Source organism: Nyctibius grandis, chromosome 11, assembly GCF_013368605.1.
Source record: "Nyctibius grandis isolate bNycGra1 chromosome 11, bNycGra1.pri, whole genome shotgun sequence".
Taxonomy (NCBI): Eukaryota; Metazoa; Chordata; class Aves; order Nyctibiiformes; family Nyctibiidae; genus Nyctibius; species Nyctibius grandis.
In genome coordinates this window covers 25,959,550-25,985,375 of record NC_090668.1, presented here as the reverse complement: position 1 = coordinate 25,985,375, position 25,826 = coordinate 25,959,550, and the positions used below count along the sequence as shown (strand labels likewise).

The 25,826-nt window shown below is 52.2% G+C and overlaps 3 protein-coding genes and 1 long non-coding RNA gene across 5 annotated transcripts; 3 read left to right on the top strand and 1 right to left on the bottom strand.

Moving 5' to 3' along the window:
* Positions 1-1,817: 1,817 nt before the first annotated feature.
* On the bottom strand, positions 1,818-7,902 carry FEM1B (fem-1 homolog B). Its single transcript, XM_068410808.1, has 2 exons — positions 7,473-7,902; positions 1,818-4,907 (listed from the first exon to the last, which is right to left on the bottom strand). Exons 1-2 carry the CDS (start codon positions 7,718-7,720, stop codon positions 3,272-3,274), a joined length of 1,884 nt encoding a protein of 627 aa, XP_068266909.1. The 5' UTR covers positions 7,721-7,902; the 3' UTR covers positions 1,818-3,271.
* A 370-nt stretch (positions 7,903-8,272) lies between these two features.
* LOC137668723 (uncharacterized) lies at positions 8,273-9,332 on the top strand. The gene is made up of 3 exons (XR_011048981.1): positions 8,273-8,439; positions 8,770-9,020; positions 9,150-9,332. It is a non-coding gene; the product is annotated as an uncharacterized lncRNA (long non-coding RNA).
* Positions 9,333-11,224: 1,892 nt separating this feature from the next.
* On the top strand, positions 11,225-18,326 carry CLN6 (CLN6 transmembrane ER protein). The gene is made up of 7 exons (XM_068410474.1): positions 11,225-11,314; positions 12,246-12,360; positions 12,781-12,879; positions 15,284-15,472; positions 15,589-15,644; positions 16,584-16,706; positions 17,948-18,326. The coding sequence occupies exons 1-7, from the start codon at positions 11,232-11,234 to the stop codon at positions 18,234-18,236; spliced, it is 954 nt and encodes a 317-aa protein (XP_068266575.1). The 5' UTR covers positions 11,225-11,231; the 3' UTR covers positions 18,237-18,326.
* A 1,747-nt stretch (positions 18,327-20,073) lies between these two features.
* CALML4 (calmodulin like 4) lies at positions 20,074-25,042 on the top strand. Of its 2 annotated transcripts, XM_068410769.1 has the most exons (5): positions 20,074-20,157; positions 20,269-20,299; positions 21,610-21,750; positions 22,491-22,679; positions 24,725-25,042. In XM_068410769.1, exons 1-5 carry the CDS (start codon positions 20,155-20,157, stop codon positions 24,820-24,822), a joined length of 462 nt encoding a protein of 153 aa, XP_068266870.1. In that variant the 5' UTR covers positions 20,074-20,154; the 3' UTR covers positions 24,823-25,042. The 2 variants fall into 2 exon arrangements, with proteins under 2 accessions (XP_068266870.1, XP_068266871.1); XM_068410770.1 differs by lacking the exon at positions 21,610-21,750.
* Positions 25,043-25,826: the final 784 nt, after the last annotated feature.

The window sequence follows — 25,826 nt, the reverse complement described above, 5'->3', positions numbered from 1 at the left end:
CATTCATTCAGCTTTTAATGCTTGAAAAAGAGATTTCCAGAGTAAGGAGAGGGAAGGCCCCGGGATGCCGAGAGCCGTGATGGACTTTGCTGGAAACAGGCACCCACCAGGTGGTGTTTTTTTTTTTTTTTTCCCCCCTATCTTTTGGCCAAGAGCTTTTGCTGCCAGAGCGAAGGCAGCAGAACAGCACGTGCATGATGCTTCCCAGGCTGCAGCCAAGCAGGAACCCACCTTCATCAAGAACCAGGACAAAGCCCAGGGAGCGCTCCTGAGACAGAAGCTTTATCATCAGCTGCTCCTTGCACAGCACAGACCTTCCCCCTCTTTATAAAGTGCTTTGCAATCTACTGACCAATTCTGGAAGTCTTTAAGAAAAGCCTGGACATGGCACTTAGTGCCATGGTCTAGTTGCCATGGTGGTGTCAGGGCAATGGTTGGACTCGATGAGCCCAGAGGGCTCTTCCAACCTGATTGATTCTGTGATTCTGTGATTCCAAGACCGGTTTTATACAGGTATTTTGCAAGGACACAACGCTTGGATTACCCCATGTCAGAAACCGGTCCTGAGAAAAAAAACAGCGCAAGGAAATACTGTCTTAATCAACAACACAGCACCTCGTCATGATTTCCAACCCAGATTCTGTTACACAGAATCACAGAATCAACCAGGTTGGAAGAGACCTCAGGGATCATCGAGTCCAACCATTGCCCTGACACCACCCTGGCAACTAGACCAGGGCACTAAGTGCCATGTCCAGGATTTTCTTAAACCCCTCCAGAGATGGTGACTCCACCACCTCCCTGGGCAGCCCCTTCCAATGGCTAATGACCCTTGCTGAGAAGAAATGCTTCCTCATGTCCAACCTGACCCTCCCCTGGTGAAGCTTGAGGCTGTGTCCTCTTGTCCTAGCGCTGGTTGCCTGGGAGAAGAGGCCGACTCCCACTGCGCTACAACCTCCCTTCAGGTAGTTGTAGACTGCACTAAGGTCACCTCTGAGCCTCCTCTTCTCCAGGCTAAACGCCCCCAGGACCACTTACAGCAAGCAGTAAATAAATGTGCACATGTAAAAAGGACCAGCAAGGCATCGGGGCTCTGAAGCATGTGGCACAGCGTAACAGGAGACTTTTTCCTGTAACAGCTACACACTATTTCATATATTGGTTAATTTTAACTGAGTCAGCTCCCAGTAACTTTAGGAGCTAAATAATAATCATCATTTGCTGCGTGTTCGCAAGTTGTTTGAGTTTCAGGTTCAAAGCTTTAGTGGCAGCAGATACAACCCCACAGGGGAGCCTGAGAGCACACCCCAGTTCTCGTGATGAGCCATGGCGACACGAGCATTTTTTTGCATTTCCAACAGCCAGGTTAAAAATGGGCCACTGTAAATTCTCCTCAAAAACACAGACCTGCAGCTTTCCTGCTGACTTCACACCGACACATCTCAGCACGCAGGAGGAAGACATTTAGGGTAACGGTTTACAGGGACACCAACACCTTCCCAACCATCTGACAACATCCCCTCGTTGCATTGAGGTGCCAGGTGCCTGAATTTGGCTGAATTTTGCCTGATGTTCAACTGGAAGAGGTGCATTTTTTTAAGTGCAGTCGTCCCACCCACCTGAGATAGAAATACCAGGCACAATTTTTCATTTTAGGAGCTATTTTTTAGCAGAGTAAAGTTTGCAGCTTAGAAGACATGGTATTTCTAAAGCTTTTCCCTTGGAGGAGACACAGCAGCCAGCACTTATGGTACCACACAATCTCAGCAGCGCTGTTCTGCTCGTCCCTAGACCAAAAATTAAGAGTTCCAAGCTAATTCCACATTCAATGTTTATTTATTTGTAATACAAATAGAAAGGTGTGCCCAAATCTCGCCTTAAAGTTCTACCCAGATTGTTTAAAAAAAAAACAAAAAAACCCTACAGAACATTCTTTCATCATCTGACAGTTAAAAAGCTGCATTTAAAATAAACAGAGTTTTCAGTAGCCTGTCAAAACAAGTGACATTTTACTGCCGGAGTATCTGCAACTTCTACCCAGGAGAAGAAGCAACGACGTTATTGTACAATCAGTTGCTTATCATAAAAGATTTTATGATAGGACAATTTTTTAAAAAATCAGTTTTCACAGAGATTTTCATAATGAAAGGAGTAAAAATCATGACAAATCCTCCAGTCCAATTCAGGGAGGCACAGACTCCACACGTGTTGGGAAAGCCAGTTTCAAGCAGTATCCCACTCCGAAGGAAGACTCTCTTTGGCGACAGACTACTCGATTAGGAAGATACAGCATTTGGAATCCAAGAGTGCAGTTTGACATACTTTGAGTCAAAAAGGTGCGTGTTGATCATCGAAACGAGAAGAAAAAAAAGAAGTTAAAAGCATTTTGAAATGTTGGGACACACACAAACACAAATACCCTACCAATTTTCTAGGTATCCATGCATGATCTTTATATATGAGCAACTCAGCTACATAAAAAGAAACCATGACTCTAGTTTATTTCGGTCAATGTGCAAGTTTCCCTCTTCAAAAGTTACTCAGTGCTTACTGCAGTGGTGTAAATGAAGAGCAGATGAACAGATGAACAGACTGTAGCTGAATTTAAGCCTGTATTTCCTAACAGAGCACTCCATAGGTGTTGATAACCACTGTTCAAAATTTTATTAAAAAAAAATAAAATTTTAAAACGTTACCAACGTCTTCAGCATTAACTGAAAGGCATAAAAAGCTGGTGAGGTCTGAGAGCAATGGCCTGCTCTGTATGTCGAGACTTCACTTTTAACCAACTACCACATGATTTCCAATTCTTTCCCACCTCACTCCAAGAATTTTTAAAATTTGCAAAGCTACTGCCTCGATAGCACGGTGACCCGGGCTTTCCAAGGTGCCTTTGTAAATATCTACCTAAAGCATTCGGCTGCAAATCCTACGTGGAGATGTGTGTTTGAAACAAAACATTCTGCACAAGTTACATTGGGATTCTTTTCATTTTGTTTTTAAAAACAAGAGATGACGAAGCAATTCTTTTAATCAAAAGAAATGACCAAAATCTCAAACATCAGATTTGACTACAGGAAAACGACGTGGCTTTATTTCCCCCCCCTCCCCTCTCAAGATTTGCGTGAGAACTGAGGCTGCAGACTGAATCCAGAGGAACCCCCAAAAAAAAACAGAATAGAGAAAACCAACTCCATGCATACACATGTATTCTGCTGCCTGCAATTGATGTCATCCCGGGATAGCACCACCACGAAAGATTTTATGTAGCCTAGTGAAACTTCACAAATTCTTCCAGAGTTCTGGGGATCTGGTTTTGGTAGCTGATGTTATAGATCCGTACTGCTCGGGCAGCCAGGCACTTGAGACTCAGCTTCATTTGAGTTTTAAGGAGTATTTCAGACACCCCCGTTGTACTTTTATCAAGAGGGGTTTTCTTCTGCTTGTTCGTCATGTCTGTATGAGCACCAGCCTCCACCAGGCTAATGATGATGGAATGCAACGTCAAGAAGTCACTGATGGGCCTGTGATATTGGACGATGATGTGGAGAGGACTGTTCCCATCACGGTCCACGGCGTTCACGTTAGCGCCGCAATCCAGCAGGAGTTTTGTGACAAGTGCATTAGGGAAGCTGCAGACATCATTCGTGTGGAAGTCGTCAACCGGGGTACTGGAGTTGACGGCGTGATGCAGCAAGCTAGAGCCGTCCAGAGTTCTGGGATCGAGGTTAATCAGGTTATAAATCTGCTTGTTGATTCGCGACTGATCCTCTTCGCTGCACTGGGTCTTGGTAGAGATGCAGACTAAGTAGAGGAAGGTGAAAATGTTGCATTCGTAGTTGTCCATGGCTGTGCGGATGTCAGAGTCCGGGGCGCTTTTGATCCGGGATATGCCTTGTTCTATTTCCAAGACGCTGCACCTCAGAACGCTCTCGATGTCCTTGGCCTTAACGGGCTCATTTAAGTGTATCATCTGCGAAAAGACTTGAGCAAACCTCAGCAGGTCCTTATGAGTGTTCCTGTTGCCTTTTTGCCTTAGATGCAAGGCATGGAGCCACAGCTTGATACACTGTTCAAACTCCATGTTATCTGCATAAACAGCCCCCCGGTAAATAATGGGGTGAGAAACATCGATATTGTCCGAGCCCAGAATTCTTTCTCGCACGATGAGGCCTTCCATGTGAAGGGCATCCCTGTCCTGCCTAATAGACTCTAGTTCCTGAGGAGTCTTGCATTCAGTCCTGTTGCCATAAGCTTCAATTTGTGGAAGAACTTCTTTTTCAATTATATCCTCGCTGTCCCGGTACCTCTCCAGCATCGCCAAATATAAATAGTGGTAAGTCTTCATGATATCATAGTTTTCTCTGTCATTTGCAAAGGAGGCACCCAGAAGCTCCAGAGCTTCAATCCGGCTTCTCCTATCGCAGTCGGCATGAGCGAGCAGCAGCTCCACAACGTCGGCCTTGCAGCTCTCAGCGGCGACTTTCAGCGGAGTCATCCCGTGGCCGTTCACCATCATCGCCGCCTTCCACTTGACCAGCTCCCTCACGATCTCCAAGTGGCCGGCTTCGGCCGCGAAGTGCAACGCCGTGGCCCCGCAGTGGGCTTTGGCGTTGGGGTCGGCATGCTGCTCCAGGAGGTACCTCACCACGTCCGTGTGGCCTTTGTAAGCCGCAATCATAAGGCAAGTGTTGTCGTACTTGTTGGCAATGCTGATGTTGGCGTTGTTTTCCACCAGGTATTTCACGATGTCCAGCCTGCCATCGAAACACGCGGCCCGCAGGGGAGTCGAGTTGGTCACTGTCGTGTGGTTCACGTTGGCGCCGTGACTCACCAGCAGTTTGACGACCTCGAAGTGGCCGGCTCCTGCTGCGCACCACAGAGCTGTGGCTCCATCAATGACAAACCTAAAAACAGGACAGAAACGAGGGGTTAAACTGACGCTCTTTCAAAAGCAGCTTTAACAGAAGAGCAGAATGCAACAGGCACCTCCATACCCAGCCATTGAAAGGTATTTTATAGCCATCCTTGGTTTGTACTTGAAGGAACTTACTGCGATAGCCAAGGGAAAAGAATGACTTATCAAGCACGCAGACCTCCTGAAGAAAGAAGCGTTGGAAGCTGAAACTTCAGAGCAGCCAGGGGGGATTTAGCCACATTTTGCACCAGCACTTCCCAGGCTGCTTTGAAGATCCTACCTGCAAGCTCCAGCCCTCAGCCTACGGAGCTCTCGGGAAGGATGGTTACAAGAATTATTGCTTCTTTGATCCTTTGTGCCAGAAACTGACACCTTAAAGACAGAGAGAAAACTTAAAATTGCCAGATTGACCCAAAAATCAAACTCAGACATGAATAACAGCGTCGCTGTACAACACACCAGCCCTGGCAGCAAAGCTGGCTGATGAATTTCCTACCACTTCACTCGTTCTCTCTCCCTGGGCTGCAAAATTGCCACCGCTTCCACCACGCCAACACTTCTTCTTCAAGAGACCGCACCATAAACCAGCCCAGCAGTCTGGTTACACAAATGGAACTCCAGGAATAAAATTAAATTTAAAAAAGTTGTTCCGAGCTGGACTGTTTGAGAGATCTGCTTTACGTCACGGCCTCGCAGACAGCTCGCTGGCCCTCGTAAATGAGGGGACAGTTAACTTCAGCAAAGCACCACAGTTTCTCAAGCTGTTTTCTTCCCAAATCCAGCATGTTGTGTAACTACAAAAGGCTGATGTCCTTTCCATTCCCCTGGCTTTTGAAGCAGCACTTAAATGTAGAAACAGGCAGCATTCACCCCGCAGTTAATACACGCTCAAGGCACATCTCCAATCACAGGGGAGGCACAAATATCTTACTTCCATATGTCCAAACAGCCACGTTTCCCAAGGTTAAAATATCATAAGGCACCGACTTAATTTTAACAGTGATTTTTATCATTTTATGAAGCTCTCACATAGCTCAACGGGAATAGTTGTGTGGCTGTTTGTAAACCCAACACTTGTAGACAACACTTCAGAGGCCACTTAAGAACTCTGGCACACAGAGGTGTCTACACCTTTATTCACAGTAAGAAGTTCCTTATTTTGTAAACAATCACATTAAAATACTTTTGTATTAAAACAGGAGGAGTCAGGGGCTAGAATTTGTTAATGAACACAACGTGATTTATTGGTACATTCTGACAAGTCAAGAGCCTGGAGCCCAAACAAGGGGAGCTGCTGTGCCACCTTATCTCAAAAAGAACAAAAATAACGCCGGGATCACATGCCTCCGCTCTTCCCACCAAGCCATGACTCCCACGGCGCCCATTGTGTCTCAGACAACACCTCCTTTAATCCGCTCCAGGCAGAGGCTCGGGCGAGCAGATCGCCAGCCCATCAAAGCACAGCTTGAGGAATGAGAAAACTCAGCCGTGGAGGGGGGCTGGCAGCCCTTCCTATCACTTTCTGTCAAGAGAGGCCCTTCCTTTAGCTAAACTCAGGGCAGATCCTCACCCCAGGTATTCTCAACTAGTTTTTGCTTATGGAAAAAAAAAGAGCTGGAAGAAAAAAGGAAAAAAGAAAAAAAAAAAAACACCAAACCACACAGGGAAGCCGGTTCCTCCTTCACTCAGCATGTCAGAACCAAGCCAGTCCTTCCCTGGGCCAGGTGGAGCTGCACAGGCACAACTCCAGCTCATCACGTAGGAGCCAGATGAAAGATCTCAGCAGGGACCCATTACCTTCCCTCAGTATCTGATGTGAGCTCTCCTCTCTCTGCACGCCACCTGCAAAACCTGAACCTGGTCAAAAGACCAATCTACCTTCACGATTAGTCAGCCTGAGGTCGAAGGCTGACATACGGGCAAGAACTTCACGAGCACTCCAGGAGATTGTAGAGATGTTCCTCCCTCCTCCTGCCGTGGCAGCACACCACTCGGGACCACGCTCCTGGAACTGCTGCTGGGCTCCTCCCAGAACAGCAGCACCAACACCGTGGCCCCGGCCGGGTCCTGGCTGAGGGCCAGGCACCCCCTGCCCTCCCTTTCTTCCCTTCCCATCCTAAAATGTCACATCACTCCCAGCCATCCAGTACATTGGCTCCCTGCGGCGAGGATGGGATGTTCCTTGGGATGTCTGGGCTGGCTCCCCATGTGTGGGTACCACCCTACCCTGACCCTACGCCTGCTGTCACCCGCTGCAGAGACCAATGTCACAGAAAAGGCCATTTTGGCACAGCAGGAGAAACCACGAGCTGACCTGCTCGCTGAGAGGAAACCTGATGAGGGGTTCTCCAGGCTGTGGCCAATATTAGTCTGTCTACAGTTTGAGGTGGGGGATCTCGGAACGGCAAAGGCATTTACACCTCACACAGCGTCAGCCGGGCGATCTCAAGCGGCAAAGGCATTTTTATGGCCGATAAAGCACCTTTCCCCACGGCGGCCGGGGGAGCAGCGGGGTGCTGAGCCCCTGCGCCGCGCAGGCACCAGCTCTACGTACCCGTCGAAGCGGACCGTGCCGGTCTGCTGGGTCTGCACGCGGTAGTGCTCGAGGAGCAGGCGGACCACCTTGGCGTGGCCGTTGCGGGCGGCGATGATGAGCGGGGTGGAGCGCTGCCCGCCGTGCTGGCTCACGTAGCCCAGCAGGTACTTGATGTCGCTCTCGGAGCGGTTGAGGAGCAGCGCGGCCAGGGTCAGCACTCGCCCCTCGCTCGCCGCCTTGTACACGTACCCGGCCAGGCCCTCCATCGCCGCCTCCTCCTCCTCCCGGCTGCGGCCCCGACGGCCGGGCCGGCCCCGCTCGGGCCTGCCGGCCTGCCCCGCCGCCGGGGCGGCCTCTCCCTCCGCCTCCTCCTCCGTCCTGCCCCGGTGCCCGGCGGGGGGCACATGCGGCCCCCCCGGCCCGGCCAGCCCCTGCGGGCCGGCGGAGAGGTGGGGCAGCCCCAGCGCCCGCCGCCGCCGCCGCCGCCTCACCTGCCCCAGGAGCCCCCGCCGCCCGCCCCGGGCCCGCGGCCCATCCCCGGCGCCGCCGCAGCGGGGACGCGAACCCGCGGCCTGGCCGCCGGCCCCGCCCTACGCGGGGTTGCGGGGGGGGGGGGGGCGGCGCGGAGGACGGTACCGCACGGACCGGGCCCGGTGCCGCGCGCGGGGCACCGCTACGGGTCGCCGGAAGGGCCCCGCCGGGCGCGCACGTCCGCCGCGCTCCGCCCCCGCCGCCCACTCCGGAAGCAAAACCGGAAGCGCCGCGCCCTGTCCCGCGTCCCCCCGGCAACCGGCGGCAGCGCACGGCCGTTCCGGGCGGCGCAGGATCCCGGGGGGGACTTGGCTGCTCCCTTCCCCCGGGCACCCCGGTGCTGCCCGCCCGCCCCCGGGGCCGCGTGTCGCGCTGTCCGGCCGGGGACCACGCCGCCTCCCCTGGCCTGCCCTCCTCGGGTGGCCTGGCGTGGGGCCGGGCCCTCCCTGCTCTGGTTGGGCTGGGTTTTGTTGGACTGGGTTCAGTTGGGTTGGGTTGGGTAGGGTAGGGTTGGATTGGGTTGGGCTGGTCTGGGGTGCACTGAGTTGGGTTGGGTTGGGTAGAGGTGGGTTGGGTTTGGCTGGTCTAGGCTGCACTGGGGTGGGGTGGGGTGGGGTGGGGTGGGGTGGGTTGGGTTGGGTTGGGTTGGGTTGGGCTGGTCTGGGCTGCACTGAGGTGGGTTGGGTTCAGTTGGGCTGGGTTGGGTGGATTGGTTTGGGTAGGGTTGGGTTGATTTGTGTTGGGTTTGTTTTTTGTTGATTCAGTTTGTTGTTTTTTTCTAAAGAAAGGACCGGCAGCTTTCATTGCCTCAGCCATGACTCCACCCCAACAAGCCTGTCATGGCCAGTCTCAGCACACGCAGGAGCTTCATCCATGCCATTACCAGCCTCACTACAAGCATATCAGCTTAACCAAGAGCTAAACGCAACCCCCCTGCTTGGCTGCCTCGCCTTTCCTCCATACAGATCATCTCCCAGAGGCCTTCAGGAGGTGCCCCACGCTGTGACCAGTTACATGAGACCGATAAAGGCCGCGGTAAGTAACGTGATACACACCCTGCACTGCTGTCTGTTGCGTGCCATTGTTTTCAAGGGGATACGGTATCACCTATATTAATAGTTAATTTAAAATCATGCAACTGGAGCCACTGCTCTTTGTGGAAAGTTTCGTGCAGGCCGGGCCGTGCATTATGTATGGGAGCAGCGGCCTGGCTGCGCGGCCAGCATCGCCGAAAGGAACCTGGAGAGGCGAGAGGGAAGCGAGTCAGGCCGCGGTCAGCCCTGCGGTGTTCAGTCAAGGAGGATCAGCTTTTAACAGCCACGTAGGCGTGTAAGGTGCAGCGCAACAAGCAGGGTTCATGGTAAGTTTAAGTGGAACCTGTCTCCATTACCTTAACGATCTCCTCCGCTTTTCAAGGATATTTTTTTTTCCAACAAATGCTGCCCGGGTGCCAGTCGTGTTCCTTCGTGGGTTAGCATGAACGGTGCAGAGAAGGTCCGTGAGGAAGCTCCAATGCTGCCACCATCCCTCCTGGCAGCACCACGGAGCAGAGAGACCAAGGTGTCTGTTCTGCACCTTCTTGGAGCCTCATCACCTTCGCTGGGTCCAGCTTACTGCGGTCTGGACCGCGATTCCTCAGCAGAAAGCTCTGGCGCAGCTCCAAGTGATTGTCCCCAGTTAACTTCTCAACGACATAGATGGGCACAGCCACGGGCACAGGGACACAAGCGTGTCGGTGCAGAGCTCCCAGCTCGAAGGTGATCCTGGGACTGCCGGAGTGCGTGCGAGCTGCTGAGCTTCACCGTGATCAATGTCAGAGGCCCCAGGAGCACGGTCAGAAGCCGAAAGGTTTCAGTGCATCAAACCACTCAGTCCCTTAAACGCCCATTTCCCCTGACAAGCAGCACATCTTAAATGGCATCTCCACTTGAGGAGCTCTGCTTGTTTCAAACGCAGGTGCATCTCCCGACTTAGACCCTAAACTACAAGTCCCAGGGGGTGCAAATTAAGTCCCGGGGGCTGCAAACGCTTCCCTGCCTCACGCTTTTGCTGCCCATGAGACATCCCGACCTGATGGCATTTCTCTGGGCAAAATGGGGGTGAGGGAACGGAGCACGGCATCCACGTCTCCCAACTCAATATTGTCCTTCTCCTCAATTTTAAAAACAGCAAAGATTATCCAGTCGTGCTTTGGGGAGGGAAGGGAAATAAAACCTTGACAGGCTTGAGAGATGAGCCCGCACAAACCGCATGACATTCAACAAGGCCAAGTGCAATGTTCTGCACGTGGGTCAGAGCAATCCCAAGCACAAATCCAGGCTGGGCAGAGAATGGATTGAGAGCAGCCCTGAGGAGAAGGGCTTGGGGGTGATGGGTGACGAGAAGCTCACCATGAGCCGGCAACGTACGCTCGCAGCCCAGAGCCAACTGTACCCTGGGCTGCATCCCCAGCAGCGTGGCCAGCAGGGCGAGGGAGGGGATTCTGCCCCTCTGCTCCGCTCTTGGGAGACCCCCCCTGCAGTGCTGCGTCCAGCTCTGGGGCCACCAACATCAGAAGGACACGGAGCTGTTGGAGCGAGTCCAGAGGAGGCCACGGAGATGCTCAGAGGGCTGGAGCCCCTCTGCTCTGGAGACAGGCTGAGAGAGCTGGGGCTGTTCAGCCTGGAGAAGAGAAGGCTCCGGGGAGACCTTCTAGCACCTTCCAGTGCCTGAAGGGGCTACAGGAAAGCTGGAGAGGGGCTTTTGACAAGGGCATGGAGTGACAGGACGAGGGGGAACGGTTTTAAACTGCAAGAGGGGAGATTGAGATGAGATATTGGGAAGAAATTCTTTGCTGTGAGGGTGGTGAGAGCCTGGCCCAGGTTGCCCAGAGCAGCTGTGGCTGCCCCCTCCCTGGCAGTGCTCAAGGCCAGGTTGGATGGGGCTGGGAGCAACCTGGTCTGGTGGAAGGTGTCCCTGCCCGTGGCGGGGGGATGGGACTGGATGGTCTTTAAGGTCCCTTCCAACCCAAACCAGTCTGTGATTCTAAATAAACTGCTTCGATTTCGCACAGCGAGGGGAAGGCCGGGCAGCGCCGGGCTGAGCCGAGCCACTGACCCAGCCCCGCGGTTCCCCCCCCGGCCGGGGCGGTCCCGGGGCCACCGGCCGCGCAGCCGCCGCTCGTCCCCCGGCGCCGAGGCGGGGCCCGGGCGGAGCCGTGCGGGGCCGAGCGGGGCCGGGAGCGCCGGGCCGGGGCCGGGCGGGCTCATGCAGGGCGCGGCGCGGCGGCGGCCGTTCCCGGCGGCGGCCCCGGGCTCCCCCCAGCCCGCCGGGCCGCTCTACCCGGGCAGGTGAGCGCAGGGCCGGGGGGGCGGGCACGGGAACCCCCTTCCCCCGTTCCCTGGGGTCCCCATCCAGCCCCCCCCCGGCTCACTCCGTGCCCCATCCCGGGTACCACCAGCCCACCCAGGGCGCTGCGGTTGCCCAGGGTATCCCGGAGGGTCGGGGTCCCCCAGCCCCACGTAGGGTTCCCCGGTTTGTCCGGGGCACCCTGGCTCACCTGGGTGACCCCAGCTGCTCCGGGGTTTGACAGCCGCAGCTCTCCCGGCTCATCCAGGGCACCCCAGCTTGGCCAGGGTACCACCACCCTCTTCCTCCATCCATCGGGTTCGGACCATCGTGCAAACTCGTGGCTGATCCGGCTGACGTCGGTGTGGTCTCAGCACCACGGGGGAGCGATTCATCCACTTTTCCCGTAGGGAGGTGAAGGTCCGGTGATGCTGGAGGGTTGTTTGATAGAAAGATTTCACAGGGTTGGATCCAGCCTTAGAGGAGGAGGATCTTCAGAGTGGAAGATGAAGGTGACAGTGCGCCCAGAGCATCCCTGTGCTCAAGTACCACCAGCCACCGATGCAGTTTTAGCATTCAGCAGAAGTGCCCACGGGAGCTGAATTTTGCTTTGTCATGCAAAAGTTAAAAATAGTTGCACTTAATTCAGCACTTAAGCTTTTCATCCTGCTTTTGCGCTCACTTCTCGGCCAGGAAGAGTCTTCTTACGGGGATGAGCCAGTTTTAACAACGCTTTGCCTTTGTGTACTGCCTCCTCCTCTCTTTGGCCTCTCAACTTTGGTGTTATCCCACAGATCCCAAAGCCCAGAGACACGCCGGCAGCCAGAGAAGCGCAGGCTTTGGGTGGGGATGCAGACCTGGAGTCTGGTCCCTGCCTCCTCGGAAACCTGTTGTGTGACTTAAGGCTGACACTATCACTTCTGTCATCTCTAGGCATGGAGCAGTCAAGAACGAGGACACCTTCAAGACCTCCCCATTTCATTTTGATCTGTGGTTCTACTTCACGCTGCAGAACTGGGTGCTGGACTTTGGGCGTCCCATTGCGATGGTGAGTGTGGCAGAGGCAGGCCCGCTGCTTTGCTTGCAATCAACTTATTTAGGGTGGAGGCCAGGGGGACAGAGCCGTGGTGGTTCCCTGGAGACCTAGGGGCTGTGTTCTACACCAAAGGGACACCCTTGAGGAGCTGTCCTGGAGACGAGGACCGCTGCGCTGTACTGGTGTGAGTGGTACCAAGCATGTTGCTCCAGTCACGAGGAAGGGATCTGGGAAACTGGTTCCATGTCATCTGTCCCACAACTTTATGTTTTCATAACAAAAGTTGCCTGGAGAGGTTCCTACTGCTCTTGCCTGTCCCTTGCCTGTATCTCCAGAGCCTGGGACTCCTGCTTTCCACATAGTGCAGGGCAGAAGTGGCCATTCCTCAGTGGTGAGGATATACTAATGTGCTTTTTTTCCCCCCTTGCTCAGATAATCCTGCCTTTGGAGTGGTTTCCTCTAAACAAACCAAGTGCTGGAGATTATTTCCACATGGCTTACAACGTTATCACGCCATTTCTTCTGCTAAAGGTAAACCTGGAGGGGGCAGGCGTGACACTTCTGTTAATATTACCAGTTGTAAAAACAGAGCAGAGGATACAGCTTTGTAAAGGTGAAGAGTTTGTTAGGAACTTGTTGAACAAATGTTGGTTATTCACAAACTCCTGCGAGTGAGCCAGCTCTAGGGAGAGGGTTGCTGCTCCAGAAAGAATTTGTGATGCCACCTTTTACAGAGCAAGGCAGTGACCATCTTAATCCAGCTCAGTTTCCTGCATATACAAAGCAAATCGCTTCCCCCGGGAACTCCGGATTCAGGAGGAGTCGGAGCCCTTCTCCCTGGCTGAGCCAAAGCCTATTTTTAAGACAACATCCATCCGTGACTTAAGAGACCTTATGAGACAGCTGGGACTGCAGCAGATTTTCTGAATTGTTCAGAGCTTAATTACACTTGCTTTTCGCCATTAGAATTGTATCTTTAGCTTGAATTTATCTTGCTTCAGCTGCCAGTCACTGGATTGTGTAAACCATTTATGAGGTTAAAGACTGTCTTATCTTTAGAAATCTTCTTATATTAAATACTTAGCAGCCAGAAGATATGAGAAAGCAATTATAAATATATTTCAACCTTCATTAGCTAGAAACTGAATTATGTCCTAAGATGTAAAGCTTCTCTCTCTCCCGAGTCTGGGAGATTTTTAAATGCCAGTGTGGCCAAAAAGGACTATTCAGGATCTGCTCCTTTGGGGGATGTGAAAGCTCTGAAGCTCCATCTGACCCGTCTGACACAGCCGATTGCTGCAGGCTGGGTACTCCTCAGGTTGAAATTTGCTGTCTTGGACTTCCCTGGCAGCACAGCAGGAAGGGTTGGTCCACAGAAAAAAACCCCTTTGTTATTCAGGGCGCATTTCTGTTGCCCCGTGTCCCCTCAAAGGACGTGTCCCACCGTCCTTCTCCATCAGATGAGAGCTTTCCTGGACCTTTTGCTCTCCTCATCCCCTCTGACGTTCATACAGGAGTTACGGCGAGAGGGAAAGTTAAGCCTCAAAATTAAATACAAATAAGGAGCTTTTCAGCGTTCATGAAGGGCTGCAAAGCTGATTTGGCAGCAGGGAGGCGAAGGTGGCCCCGGCTGATCCTGGGGCTGGGCTGATGCATCCCCCTGACCCACACTTCCCGAGGCCACCTTGGCATCCCCTCCAACGCCTGAATCGTTTGAGCTGGGATTTATGCCTTTTGAGGTCTTACCTGCTTTGCAAGCTGAGCGGGAAGCTCCATTCTGGAGAGAAGCTCCTGCTCCTTGTCCCCAGCCAGGCTTGCAGGAGCTCACCCCAGGCTCCGAGTAACCCTGGGCTCCCTGCCAGCCTCCCGTGCCTGCCTCTGCCCAATCCTAAGCAGACCAAGGGATGGTCCAGGGAGAGCCCATCACTACAGCTGGTGTTCAAAAGGTTGCCTCAACTGGTTTTGCTGGTTATTAGATATTTCTGGATACGGGTTTAAATCACAGAATCAATCACGTTGGAAGAGCCCTCTGGGCTCATCGAGTCCAACCATTCCCCTGACACCACCATGGCAACTAGACCATGGCACTAAGGGCCATGTCCAGTCTTTTCTTAAACCCCTCCAGAGATGGTGACTCCACCACCTCCCTGGGCAGCCCCTTCCAATGGCTAATGACCCTTGCTGAGAAGAAATGCTTCCTACTGTCCAACCTGACCCTCCCCTGGCCAAGCTTGAGGCTGTGTCCTCTTGTCCTGTCGCTGGTTGCCTGGGAGAAGAGGCCGACTCCCACTCTGCTACAACCTCCCTTCAGGTAGTTGTAGACTGCACTAAGGTCACCTCTGAGCCTCCTGTTCTCCTCTTGCAGCATCCTCTCTATTAGCAAATACAGAGAGAGGTGAGTCCGATTCCATTTGGAAGAACACCAGAGAGTTCAAAAAGAGCCCTTTGAAAACCATCCAGCGGAGAATTATAAAGGAGCAAGCGTGTCCCAGGCAGGGCAGTGAAGCAGCTGGGGTGCTGCTGGAGACTCTGGCGCCGCTGGAGGGCACAGCCAGCCTGCCAGACCCGCGCAGCACCGGCGCTGCAGAAAGCAGCTGCCTTTTTTTGTTTCTCATTACTCGCTTTTGATCACATCTGGTGAAGAAACTGCTCTGAGTACTCTATGAGAAGCGCTGGATCACTGATTCGGTCTAAGCGTTGGCTCAGGTTAAGGGTGCTGCTTTGCAAAAAGGTTTAACTAGGGCAAAAGACGTGGTTTTGTTGTTGCAAACAGGGATAAAGTGTGTGCTCAAACCTGAAAGCCACATAGGTTTCTGCAAGCCCCTGCTTGGGTTTAGGTGATTTTTGCAAAGCACCATCAAGTCGGAGAGGGCAGAACTTGTTGCTCATCTCTGCTGGTACCTCTTTGCTGTTTAACACGTCTCTGTGTTTTCAGCTCATCGAGAGATCCCCCAAGACCTTACCGAGATCAATGGTCTACGTCAGCATCATCACGTTCGTCATGGGAGCCAGCATCCACCTGGTCGGAGACTCCGTAAACCATCGCCTGATTTTCAGTGGCTACCAGCACCATCTGTCTGTAAGAGAGAATCCCATCATCAAGAACCTGAAGCCAGAGACGCTGGTAAAGAGGCTGGGTTTTATACCAGCACTTTAAAAAAATATATATTAATTGCTTGTTCTTATTTAATAGCATCCTGTTCCCTCTGCCCTTTTAAATCTGTTTTCGTTGCATTGCAGATTGATTCCTTTGAGCTGCTGTACTACTACGATGAATATTTAGGTCATTCGATGTGGTAAGTGATTTCCAGGCTATCTGGTGGCCTCAGGATGTAATACAAGGGTGGGCAGATCTGATCTGGTCGTAGCTGAATATGTAAGAGAATGAAACGCAGCTGATGAGACCTGGCTGGGGATAATGTGCTTGTCGCCGGTGTGGTCACAGTGAGCCTCTGCCTTGGAAAAGAGTCCGTTCCCTCTGGTTTTGTCTCTGTCTTGGGGCTATTTCTGGGCAGCACGCTTCATCCAGCCTGGCTGCACTTGCTGGCCCGGGGCAGGTGATGCTGGTAGTGCCCACAGGCTGCGGCAGGTCCCACGGGTGTGAGCAGCACCCGGCGCTGCAGACATGTCCCGTGTCCTGCTGCTCTGCCTGCGCCAGAGACCCCACAAAGGACCCCACAAAGGACCCCACAAAGGACCCCACAAAGGACCCCACAAAGGACCCCACAAAGGACTGTCTGGCCCTTTATCTGCTGCCAGATAATCCCGAGATTGCTCAGAGCAGAGGGAAATCTCTCCCCCATGAGGCTTTCCCAGTTTCTTTGCTGGTCCTTGAGCACTATGAAGCAAGCAAATCCCTGTCTTTTAAATAAAAAAGGGCTCTGTTAGGTTGCTGAAATCCTGGTCCACGTCCTGCTTTCCTGCGGTTCAGCTTTCAACACAACCCAACACCCTTAAACAGCCTCTCAGAGCCTGGGAGTGTAACAAATGCCATCGCTCAATCGAGCACTTAAGCCTGATGTTTGACCTAAGCAGCAAACTTGGGTTTTTCCTGCGAGAGCCCCCAAAGTCTCGTTATCTGCTGGAGCCAGGACATACCATAGCCCTGCCCCAGGCATTGCCAGCCCTCCTAATGATGCAGGCTATCTCGTAGCAAGAGCTGTGACGCTGGCAGAGAGTTGACGATGCCCTGACCAGCACTGCGGGACCCCACAGTGTGTTGTTTCTGTTTCCAGGTACATCCCTTTTTTCCTGATACTCTTCATATATTTCACCGGCTGCTTCACCCCTGTTGCAGAGGAGAGCAGGATGCCAGCGGCTGCCTTGCTGCTGATGGGGCCCAGCAGCCTTTATTACTGGTGAGTGGCTCCTGTCTGTGTTCCCCAGGGCAGGACTTGCTGCAGCTTCTGCTCTGCAGGTCTGGAAAATCACAGAATCAATCAGGTTGGAAGAGCCCTCTGGGCTCATCAAGTCCAACCATTGCCCTGACACCACCATGGCAACTAGACCAGGGCACTAAGTGCCATGTCCAGGCTTTTCTTAAACCCCTCCAGAGATGGTGACTCCACCACCTCCCAATCCCTCTGTTTCAATGGTCACCCAGTGCCAGCAGCGCATCCACCCGCTCTCAGGTTGTTGGTGGCAATGAGGACGCTCTCACCGGGTGTCCAGGGATCCCACACGGAGCTCAGGCCGCCTGCGCCAGCTCGGATGCTGCCTCCTCGTGTCACCCTGCGGCTCCAAATAGCCTTTTGAGAGAGGTCTTATTTATTTCCCATTTTCATTAGCCTCATCTTCCCAAACGGTTTCCCTGATGGCAGCCAAACAACTTTTCATTCATCGTCAGAGATGATGTTCTCTCTTGCCCGTGGCTTTGCCCCCTGCTGAGACTGTTTTTATACAGTAAATTAATTTTTGATAGTCAAAATCATCAGGATGATTTGGTCAGTTCCCAGTGACCCCATTGCACTTGTTTAACTATATCAGCGTGAGCCTCTGCGGTTCGTGCGCTGGTGATTTAAGAGCCAGGGAGTGTGATTCCTTCTTCCTCCTGCTAACACCCGTTCAGGACTGGCCCCTGCCAGACACAGCACAGGGGGAGCAGTGGATTTTTGGATTAAATGAGCAGAACATCATGGGTCAGAGCCAGAGTCTGGCTTTGCTTTGCATTCAAGCACCCTGTTCACAAACTGAGCCCGGCACCTTTCAAATCCCACTGGGCACACACTTCTTTACATGTTCTCTTCATGAAGCCCATAGCTCAGTTGTTAAAGTCATAGAATCACAGAATTATAGAATTGTTTTGGTTGGAAAGAACCTTTAAGCTCATCAAGTCCAACCCTTAACCCAGCACTGCCAAGCCCACCACTAACCCATGTCCCTCAGCACCACATCTACACGGCTTTTAAATCCCTCCAGGGATGGTGACCCCACCACTTCCTGATAAGAAACGTGAAAACAAATCACAGCTTAAAAGCTGGCAGCAAAAAGCAGCCCAGCTTCGTTTGTGCGGATGCAGAGCAGGGAGAGGGGGGAGATGGTTCCCCCAGGTAGGGCTGGCAGCACCTGGGGGGCACTGACGGGTGTTTTTGCTTCGTAGGTACCTGGTGACAGAGGGTCAGATCTTCATCCTCTACATTTTCACTTTCTTTGCCATGATGGCTTTAGTGATGCACCAGCAACGCAAAGGACTCGTCCTGGACAGCAACGGCCTTTTTCTCTTCTACTCCTTCATCATAACGCTGCTCCTCATTGCTCTTTGGGTGGCGTGGCTGTGGAATGACAAAATTCTCAGGAAGAAGTACCCTGGCGTGATCTACATCCCCGAGCCGTGGGCGTTTTACACCCTGCACATGAACAACCTCCATGCGGCAAAGGAAAGTTTATAAGTTTTGATATTTTAGAGTGATTTGAAAAAAGAAAAAAAAAAATCTAGTTTTTCTAATGTAGATGTATTTCAAATAAATTCCTGACCAACATTAGCTGTGAGATGTATCGTATGTTCACTAGACTGAGCGAGGGAGGGGGGATTTGAAGAGAAGGGAAAAAGTCTTTGCAACTTAACATGTTAAAGCCAGGGTCATGGCCGGGCTGCCTGGCTTTGCACTGCTCAGCTCCCACAACTGCACAACGCGGTGCAGGGATTTATGTCTATAAACTGGGGCCCCAACATGAGAAGGACACGGAGCTGGTGGAGCGAGTCCAGAGGAGGCCACGGAGATGCTCCGAGGGCTGGAGCCCCTCTGCTCTGGAGACAGGCTGGGAGAGCTGGGGCTGTTCAGCCTGGAGAAGAGAAGGCTCCGGGGAGACCTTCTAGCACCTTCCAGTGCCTGAAGGGGCTACAGGAAAGCTGGAGAGGGGCTTTTTACAAGGGCATGGAGTGACAGGACGAGGGGGGACGGTTTTAAACTGAAAGAGGGGAGATTGAGATGAGATCTGAGGAAGAAATTCTTTGCTGTGAGGGTGGTGAGACCCTGGCCCAGGTTGCCCAGAGAAGCTGTGGCTGCCCCCTCCCTGGCAGTGTTCAAGGGCAGGTTGGATGGGGCTGGGAGCAACCTGGTCTGGTGGAAGGTGTCCCTGCCCGTGGCAGGGGGTTGGGACTGGGTGAGCTTTAAGGTCCCTCCCAACCCAAACCCTGCTGTGATTCTATGATAAAACTCGTACTGGAGCCCTGTGTGACAGAATCCAAGTGGTAGAAGAAAAAAAGTCACTGGCGAAACATACTGAAAAAAAAACATCAGGTAAAAACTGAGTGAGTCTCAGTTCCTGAATCAGCTCTGGTTTTTGAAGGGAAAACCTTTATCCCACGAGACTTAAGGACCCTGAACGTGTCACTAACAGGGCAGGGGAAGGGTCCGTGCTATAGTGGTCACTGCGGCCACTAAATATTTTGCTCTCGGGTCTGGGTCTCCACCCCAGCCTGGCTTTTCCATGGCCTCAAAGCCAACGGCGTGGCAGCAGCACAGCGCTTGGGGGAGCAGAAGACTTGAGCCAGCACTGCTGTTTGCCTGGGCCAGCCCACAGCACCCGGGTGTAAACCCCTCCCTCGCCCTCAGCATCCCCCTGCGAGTCCCTGCCAAGGGCTGCCACAAGACTTGGCAGTTCCTGGAGCCTGTTTGCTCCCAAGCATATTAGCTAAATAAGTGCTAATAAATAAAAACTCAGACAATGGGGAGCTTTTCAAACCATCTCAAAAATCCCTTCTCCTCTCAGCCTGTCGGCAATGTCCCAGCTCCTCCGTGTTTGCAGCGGGCACATCTAACCCCCCTTCCCCTGCAAACCCACGGGCAGGGCACAGCGATGCCCAACACCCCGCTCCGAGCTCAGCCAGGACGTGCAAAGCCTGAATTAACTCCTGCCCACCCGCAAACCCCCTCCAGCAGAGAACTGTGAAGCCATAAATCCCCTCGCACCCTTAGCGCCTATCACCAAGGCTGGATTTGTCTCCCCGCAGCTCAGGTGTGCAGCTATCAGAGATTATCAAACCTTTTCTGCTCAACCAGCTCATCCCCATCCAGCCCGAGCCCAAACACCCTTAAACCCCGGCCGAGGGAAGCTCTCGCCCCACTCGCTACTCGGGGTCCCATCCGGAGCCCCTCTCCCCATGGCGCAGGAGCTGTGCTGGCAAGCAGGTCCCGGCCCCGGCTGGGATCAGGTCTCGTAGCCATAGCAGCAGGGTATTTATTACAGCCCAGCCACACTCCACCCCGGGCGGGCGGACTTTAGCCCTTAATCAAACAGAAAAGCAGCAGCAGCCACCTCCGATCCCGCCGGGCAGCGTAAAACCCACGGAGGGCCCCCAAAATAATGGTGAGTGAAGTGTTTTGGCTGATACAAACTGCTCACCCCTGCTCCCCCTCATCCAGATTTTAAAGCTGTTTTGTTTTTTCTCTCCTTCTCCTTCCCCCCTTCATGCTACAGGCAAAATTTCTGTCCCAGGATCAGATTAATGGTACGTACAGTTTGGTTTTGGTTTTAAATTAGCAAGATCAGCGTAATAACTTTATAGCTAATCGCATTTCCCCCAAAAGGGTCTCGGTCTGGGCTTGTGCTCCCTCGCTCGCCCTTCTCCCAGCTCTGCTCGCTCTGAAACCAGAGAAATCTCCCCGATTTCCCCACAGCAGCACGAGGCTGGCAGAAGTCAGCCAGCGACCTGCCAGCCCCACAAACAGCCCCAGCGGAGCTAGCAGGGACCAGGAGCAATCCCAGGTGCCCATTTGCAGCACCAGAGCCTGGCAAGGCTTCGTGTGCGATGGGAGCGAAGGTGAAGGAGGAAGAGGAGGGCAGGAGAAGGTGCAGGAGGTACAAATTGTGGTTGTGAGGCAGCGGGGCTCTCCCTGGGAAAGGGGACCCCTGGAATGAGGAAGGGTTTGCTACGAGAATGGCAGGAGAAAGCTGAAATAAGAGTATTATTGCAAATCTGTTAATCCTCAGCGCCCTTGGGCTCAGGACGGCTGCAGGGGCAGGGGAGGCCACGGCACCCCCGGGGCACCCAGCACCCACGGAGCCCTGGCACCCCACGCTGCCGCCTGCGATAGGGTCTGGGGACAGGGAGGATGAGGAAGGGGTGGAGGGTGATGGCACCAAACCAGGCTGGTTGTTATTTCCCTGCGGGCAGCACAGCTCCCCGCCAGCCTCGGAGCCTGGCACCGCGCGGGCAGGGGGACGAGAGGCAGCAGCCGGATCTGGGTCAGCCACAACCCTCAGTTCTTTATTGGAGAACCTCAAAGCTCGAGGGGGAAGGGGAGCGGGGAGACGCTGCGGAGGGCCAGCGGCAGAGCCCTCCTCGCCCAGACCCACGCAGCCGCAGCGCTCGGGCTGTCACACGCGACATTATCAGCTCTTTCGTCTCTTATTAAAACCCAGCAAGTGCCAGACCCTGCACAGACCACGCAGGGACCAAACCACCCTCCGTCCCCCACCGCTCCTCAAGGCTCATCCCTTTAGCATCCTCTCCTCCCCACCACCAAGGCAGAGAAAAGCACTTTTTAACAGTATCCTACATCTTTGGAAGCCTGGCTCCACTTTCAGACTTGCTTCATTAGGCTGAAGGACCCCAATTAGCTCAGCTATGGATTTTAATTGCCCTTGGCACTTTACCCAGGGTCCTCCTCCCCATCCATCACCTTCCCTGAAAGGAGACACCCCGAACCAGACACACTATCCCCGCTGGAACCCCCCCAGCAGGCAACGGGAGAAGCAACGTCACCGCTAGATCAATGTAACCTCACGTGGCATAACAGAGCTTTGGTTTTTAATTAGAGTTCAAGGAATGTTTTTCCCTGTACGACAAGAAACAAAAAGGCAAGATAAAAGGCTCCGACCTGCTGGCAGTGATGCGGTGCCTGGGAGCCAGCCCGACGCCGGCAGAGGTGCAGAGACACCTGCACTTGCACAAGATCGGTGAGCAAAGTGCACGGGAATAACACACGCTGCGTTAAGGTTGGAGAAATGCAACTTCTCTGTGGTTAGGAGAGGACACGCAAGGACACGGAGGCTGCCTGGAGCCCAGGAGATAATATTTGCTCTCAGGTGAAACAGCCCCAGGTAACCCAGAGCAGTCACCAAAGCCTGGTCTGGTGGAAGGTGTCCCTGCCCGTGGCAGGGGGTTGGAACTAGATGATCTTTAAGGTCCCTCCCAACCCACACCAGTCTGTGATTATGGATTTTGAGGCTGGGAAACTGCCCAGTCCAACCAGCACAAGTAGAGAAGCACAGAAAGATACCCATCTGCAGGGATGTATAAATAAATTCAAAGCACAGCACAAAGACCAAGGAAGAATCATGAGATAAAATAGGCTGGATTAAAAATTCTGGATACAAGGTTTCAGAGCACAAGTCTAGCAAAGCTATAGAAGGGTTTTTGGGCCAGGAGAAAGCCTGGTTTTGGTTGGAAAGGACCTTTAAGATCATCAAGTCCAACCATTAACCCAGCACTGCCAAGGTCACCACCAAACCATGTCCCTCAGCAGCACATCTACACGGCTTTTAACTCCCCCCAGGGATGGTGGCTCCACCAGAGCCAAGGAAAAGGGAAAACATGCCCCAGGCAGGGGAACTGGGGGGGAGAGGGGGATGCTTAGGTCTGGATCCAGACTACAAAACCGAGACACTCCTCAAGAACCTACTCTTATTTTTTCCAGACAGAAACGCAGAGCTGGATTTCTCCACTTTCCTGAACATAATGTACAGGCAGATGAAGCAAGAGGAACCCGAGAGGGAAATCCTGACGGCCCTGTCCATGATCGACAGGGAGAAGAGGGGCATTATCACCGTTTCAGAGCTGAGAGCCAAACTTACAAGACTAGGAGAAAAGCTTTCTGAGGAAGAAGGTATTTCGCAATTCAAAGACGTATCGAATGCTCCCCATCTTCTTTCCTTCCTGATTTTCCTCTGTAGTCACTCTGGGAGCAGAGCTCCATGGTCAGCGCAATTTGGAAGGGAAAGGGGGACTTTTTAATTAAGATACTTTTGAAAAGAAAAAAAAAACCTATCCTGTTTGTCAGAAATTTGCCTCCAAGGGGCACAATAGGAGGGAATACCCAGGAAGCTGAAAATGATCAAAACCTTTCAGACAGCTGATTTTTATCTATGCATATAAACTTTTTTAATGCATTCCCCACTTCTCCAGCTTTTCGCCAGCTCAGGCTGGTGGGAAGGCTCATGGAGCCTTCAAATTAATGCTCCATCTTCATCAGAGAGCAAGTAGAAAAACCCATCAACGGTTTGATCCAGCCAAGGAGTGGGTTTTACGAGGGTTACAGGGTTTGCACAGATCCCATCAGCCTCCTTGAGGGTAGAAATGTCCTTTCTAATGTTAAAGTAGGATTTAATCAGAGCAAGGTCGGTCAGTCCAGTGGCCATCACCAGCTTCACCAGTGACACACCACCAAGGCACATCTTGCATTTTCTTCAATTGTTTAACTGGAATAGTAGTTTGTGCAGGTATTTACGTCTGAAAACACTTTCAGAGCTATTAGGAGAGCTGAACAGTGAAGATACGGAGATATTAACTCTAATTAAAGCAAGGACCACTGTTCTATAAAGATCTGGGAGGTGCAGGAGGATCCCCCATGACTTTGGTGTACAGGCTGCGCATCTACTCACAGCTCGTAACGAGGCACTATGGATCCTAACGCAGGGAGAGACGCTGCTTCTCAACCAGAAATTCCCCCTTTGGCTCGACACTGAACTCCAGCTTGCCGAGCTGCTACAGATACTTGATGCTGGACCAGACTCCATGTCATTAGCGTCTGCGACTGTTCATTTACATACCTTCATTTACAGTCACTCCAGAAAAGCCTTCACTTCATTTTAATTTAACGTACTCTTACCAAATGAGAACTGACACATTTTTCTCCTGTGTTATTTTTAAATGTTCTGGGAAGAATTAATTATTTTTTAAATTTATGTCCTTAGAAGCATTCGATTACCATCGAGGTATTCTTTTTGAAAGGAGGATTAGATCTCCTGGAAAGAACAAACTGTTACTTACCTTACAGTACCAGCAGTTCTCACAACAGCCCCTCATTTACCCCACGCTGCACCCAGATCCTCCTGGCAGCAGCTTCCACGGGGCTGTGCTTACCCCTACACACACCCATACCTGTCTGCAGACTGGGGAGAACAGCATCCCACCCAGTATAAACAGCAGAGAGGGCAAACAGGTTCATGGAGACCTGCCAGGCTCTGGCCAGGCAACTCCAGCCCACACGGGCATGAGATTATGGAGGACTTGTAATCAGCACATGGTCACGTATAATCCCAGAATCAATGAGGTTGGAAGAGCCCTCTGGGATCATCGAGTCCAACCATTGCCCTGACACCACCATGGCAACTAGACCAGGGCACTAAGTGCCATGTCCAGGCTTTTCTTAAACCCCTCCAGAGATGGTGACTCCACCACCTCCCAATCCATCTGTTTCAATGGTCTATCAACAGGCTCTAAACGCCTAGAAGGTGTCCTGCTAACAAAATATCACACAACAAATGCAGGTCTGCAACCCAACAGACCACCTGCCCCATCCCCTTGCACAGCATCCAGCCACCACCCTGTTCACACGCTATTCAAACCAAATGAGCTACTCCTACCAAGAGCAATTCAAAGCTGATTTGGACTAAATTTGTTAATCTTTTCCATGTGGAACTCAAAGAGATGGACATCTCTGCTCCAGAAAATCAGACATTGAAATCAAAATCAAAGGGCTAACTGACGCTAGTTTAAAACTACAATGAGGATGGCACCTCCAGCTCATCCCAACAGTTATTACTCCTAATAAAAATGACTTGAGAACCCAAATCTTGCGTTGCTCTTCTTTGGAAGATCACAACATCCCTAATATATGCCACTCAAATTTATATTTTCTTTTTCTTTCAGTTGATGACCTGCTAAAAGAAGCCAAAGTTGGACCAAATGGAACAATAAAATATGAAGAATTTATCCGGACCATTTGTCTTCCTACCGTCGACTACTGAAATCCAAAACAAGAGATTTGATAAGAGCAGGACCCGAAATCTTTTTGACTTCACTTTTTCCTAGTTACTACTTGGACTCGGGAATCATCATTTGCCTTTAAAAATTGTTATTTTTGCCTTCATGAGAGTGCTTACACTTAACACAGGTTCCCACCCCATTTCTGGAGAAACGCTGTCACAAAATGTGAGCTGTTATTTAAATAAACCGAATGCAACATTCCCTTGTGTAACTGGTGTCATGCTTCAAAAAAACAACTCATTTAAAAAACACATTTAAGTCTACAGATTGTGGCATAAATGATAACTTGTAGTGAAGGTCTCAGAGTGACTGCGGTCCAAGAAGTCAGCATCACCCCTAACCATTTGCTGTTTCTACACACCCGAGCCCAGACATGGTTCTTTGTGTACAAAGATGTTCCCCGTGAAGCTTCATGATCACAGAATCAATGAGGTTGGAAGAGCCCTCTGGGCTCATCGAGTCCAACCGTTGCCCTGACACCACCATGTCAACTAGACCAGGGCACTAAGGGCCATGTCCAGGCTTTTCTTAAACCCCTCCAGAGATGGTGACTCCACCACCTCCCTGGGCAGCCCCTTCCAATGGCTAATGACCCTTGCTGAGAAGAAACGATGTCAGGATGGTGGTAAATTAGTGTAACCACGCACAGCTCCCCGGTATTGCTCGGATCCATGGTATGATCTGATAATGTAACTCCCAAGCAGATGCTCACCAGCTGCAGAGGACAACTCCCAGTCTCCAAGCACAGGAATGGTCTATGATCACGGTCTCGTTCCTCCTCATCTTTCACTCCTCCAGCGTACAAGATCTCTGTGTTGTTGTACTTCTGGCACGTTATTTAAGGTGCAGTACCACGCAACGTCAGGTCCCCGGGCAGTTAAGCTGCCCCTGCATTCTGAGGCAACGCACTGAAAACGCTGTGCGTGGTACATGTATCTGTCGCCACGTTCTGGGCCAGCTGCCCAGAACACAGTCCTAGAGAAAA